The sequence below is a fragment of the Fusarium oxysporum genome, genomic scaffold (assembly GCF_000149955.1).
Source record: "Fusarium oxysporum f. sp. lycopersici 4287 supercont2.54 genomic scaffold, whole genome shotgun sequence".
In the NCBI taxonomy this organism is placed as follows: domain Eukaryota; kingdom Fungi; phylum Ascomycota; class Sordariomycetes; order Hypocreales; family Nectriaceae; genus Fusarium; species Fusarium oxysporum.
In genome coordinates, this window is record NW_017264854.1 from 63772 (window position 1) to 65099 (window position 1328).

General features: G+C 54.1%; 1 protein-coding gene across 1 annotated transcript; it reads right to left on the minus strand.

Annotated features, from left to right (window-relative positions):
* Positions 1 to 155: 155 nt before the first annotated feature.
* FOXG_22869 (uncharacterized protein) lies at positions 156 to 533 on the minus strand (the record flags this gene model as incomplete). Its single annotated transcript, XM_018403291.1, has 1 exon — positions 156 to 533. The coding sequence occupies one exon, from the start codon at positions 531 to 533 to the stop codon at positions 156 to 158; it is 378 nt and encodes a 125-aa protein (XP_018258609.1).
* Between the last annotated feature and the right edge of the window lie 795 nt (positions 534 to 1328).

Sequence of the window (1328 nt, forward strand, 5' to 3'; positions counted from 1 at the left end):
GTAGCCTTGGCATTGGCATGGGTGAGGTTGTAGACTGGATGCAGGCGCAGTGGCAAACGAAGATGGGTGCGAGATCAGGTTGAGGTTAAACATGAGATTATCGGTAAGAAGATGTGTACCAGTTTTGTCGAAGCGGATAGTGTCGGCGACACTGCCTATAACGAGAGTCGCAAGGCATTGTACAGTCGTGGCATCCCATATCTTGGCGATCCTGTCGATTGACGCCGATGCAAGGCGCTGGCTATCCGGTGAGAAGACCACCGAATGAACCCCACCTCCATGGCCTTCGAGCGTCGCCGTACAGTGTCCAGTCCCGACATCCCACATCTTAACGGTCCCGTCGCGTGACGCTGATGCAAGGCGCTGGCCATCGGGCGAGAAGACCACCGAGTGAACCCAGCCGTAATGGCCTTCGAACGTCGCCGTACAGTGTCCGGTCGTGGCATCCCAGACCTTAAGAGTCTTATCGTGTGACGCCGATGCAAGGCGCTGGCCATCCGGTGAGAAGACGACCCAGTTAACCCCACCGTCATGGCCTTCGAGCGTCTCTAGACATGCATCCCAATTCTCAGCTATGGTCGGTTTAGCTAGAATCCAGCTTGGCTCTTCCTCTTTGAACAATCTTCTCGTTACGCTACGCCGAGGGCTGAATGTAAGCGCAGACACATATGCCTGAAGGGGCGCATTCCCTATCGCCCGTCCATGTGCTAGGATAAATCGCCGTGCATCCCGTACGAAATCAAACAAGCGGGTTCCCTCTGACCCATTCTAGTAGAAATATAATCAGCATATTGGCTCTATATAACCACAAACATCAAACTACCTACCAGCAACGTCTCGAGCTTCGTTATCGCAACCACACCTTTTGGTATTCTTCCGAGAAGGCTGAGCGCTTCCAGCCAGTAGAGATACTTCTTACTAAGAAACTGATGGACTGTGCCATCGTCTTGTAGGTCGTCGATAGGCATCAAAGTTCTATCTGAGACGGCAGCGCTTAGGTGGTCAACCCAGTAGAAGCACGAGTATCGCGCCGAGGCCAACGGGGTTGGGATCAGGCTGGGCGGGACATCATCTATAGAGATGGCGGGGATGGTGGGGATCGTACATGTCGCGCCGCAGGGACCTGGGACATCACCAGCAGCGACCTCGAGAAGATGGTATGGTGCTGGTCCCGTGGTGCCAGAAAGGACCGATCTGGTTGGATGGCTTTGTCAAGCAGGGATTCCCTTCGCGCGAGTTGATGCGCAAAGTAAATCGCACCCTTTTCGAAGAGCAAGAAAGGAGGCCAGGGATCCGATGGGCCTCTTTCAACTCATCCTGGGCGAATT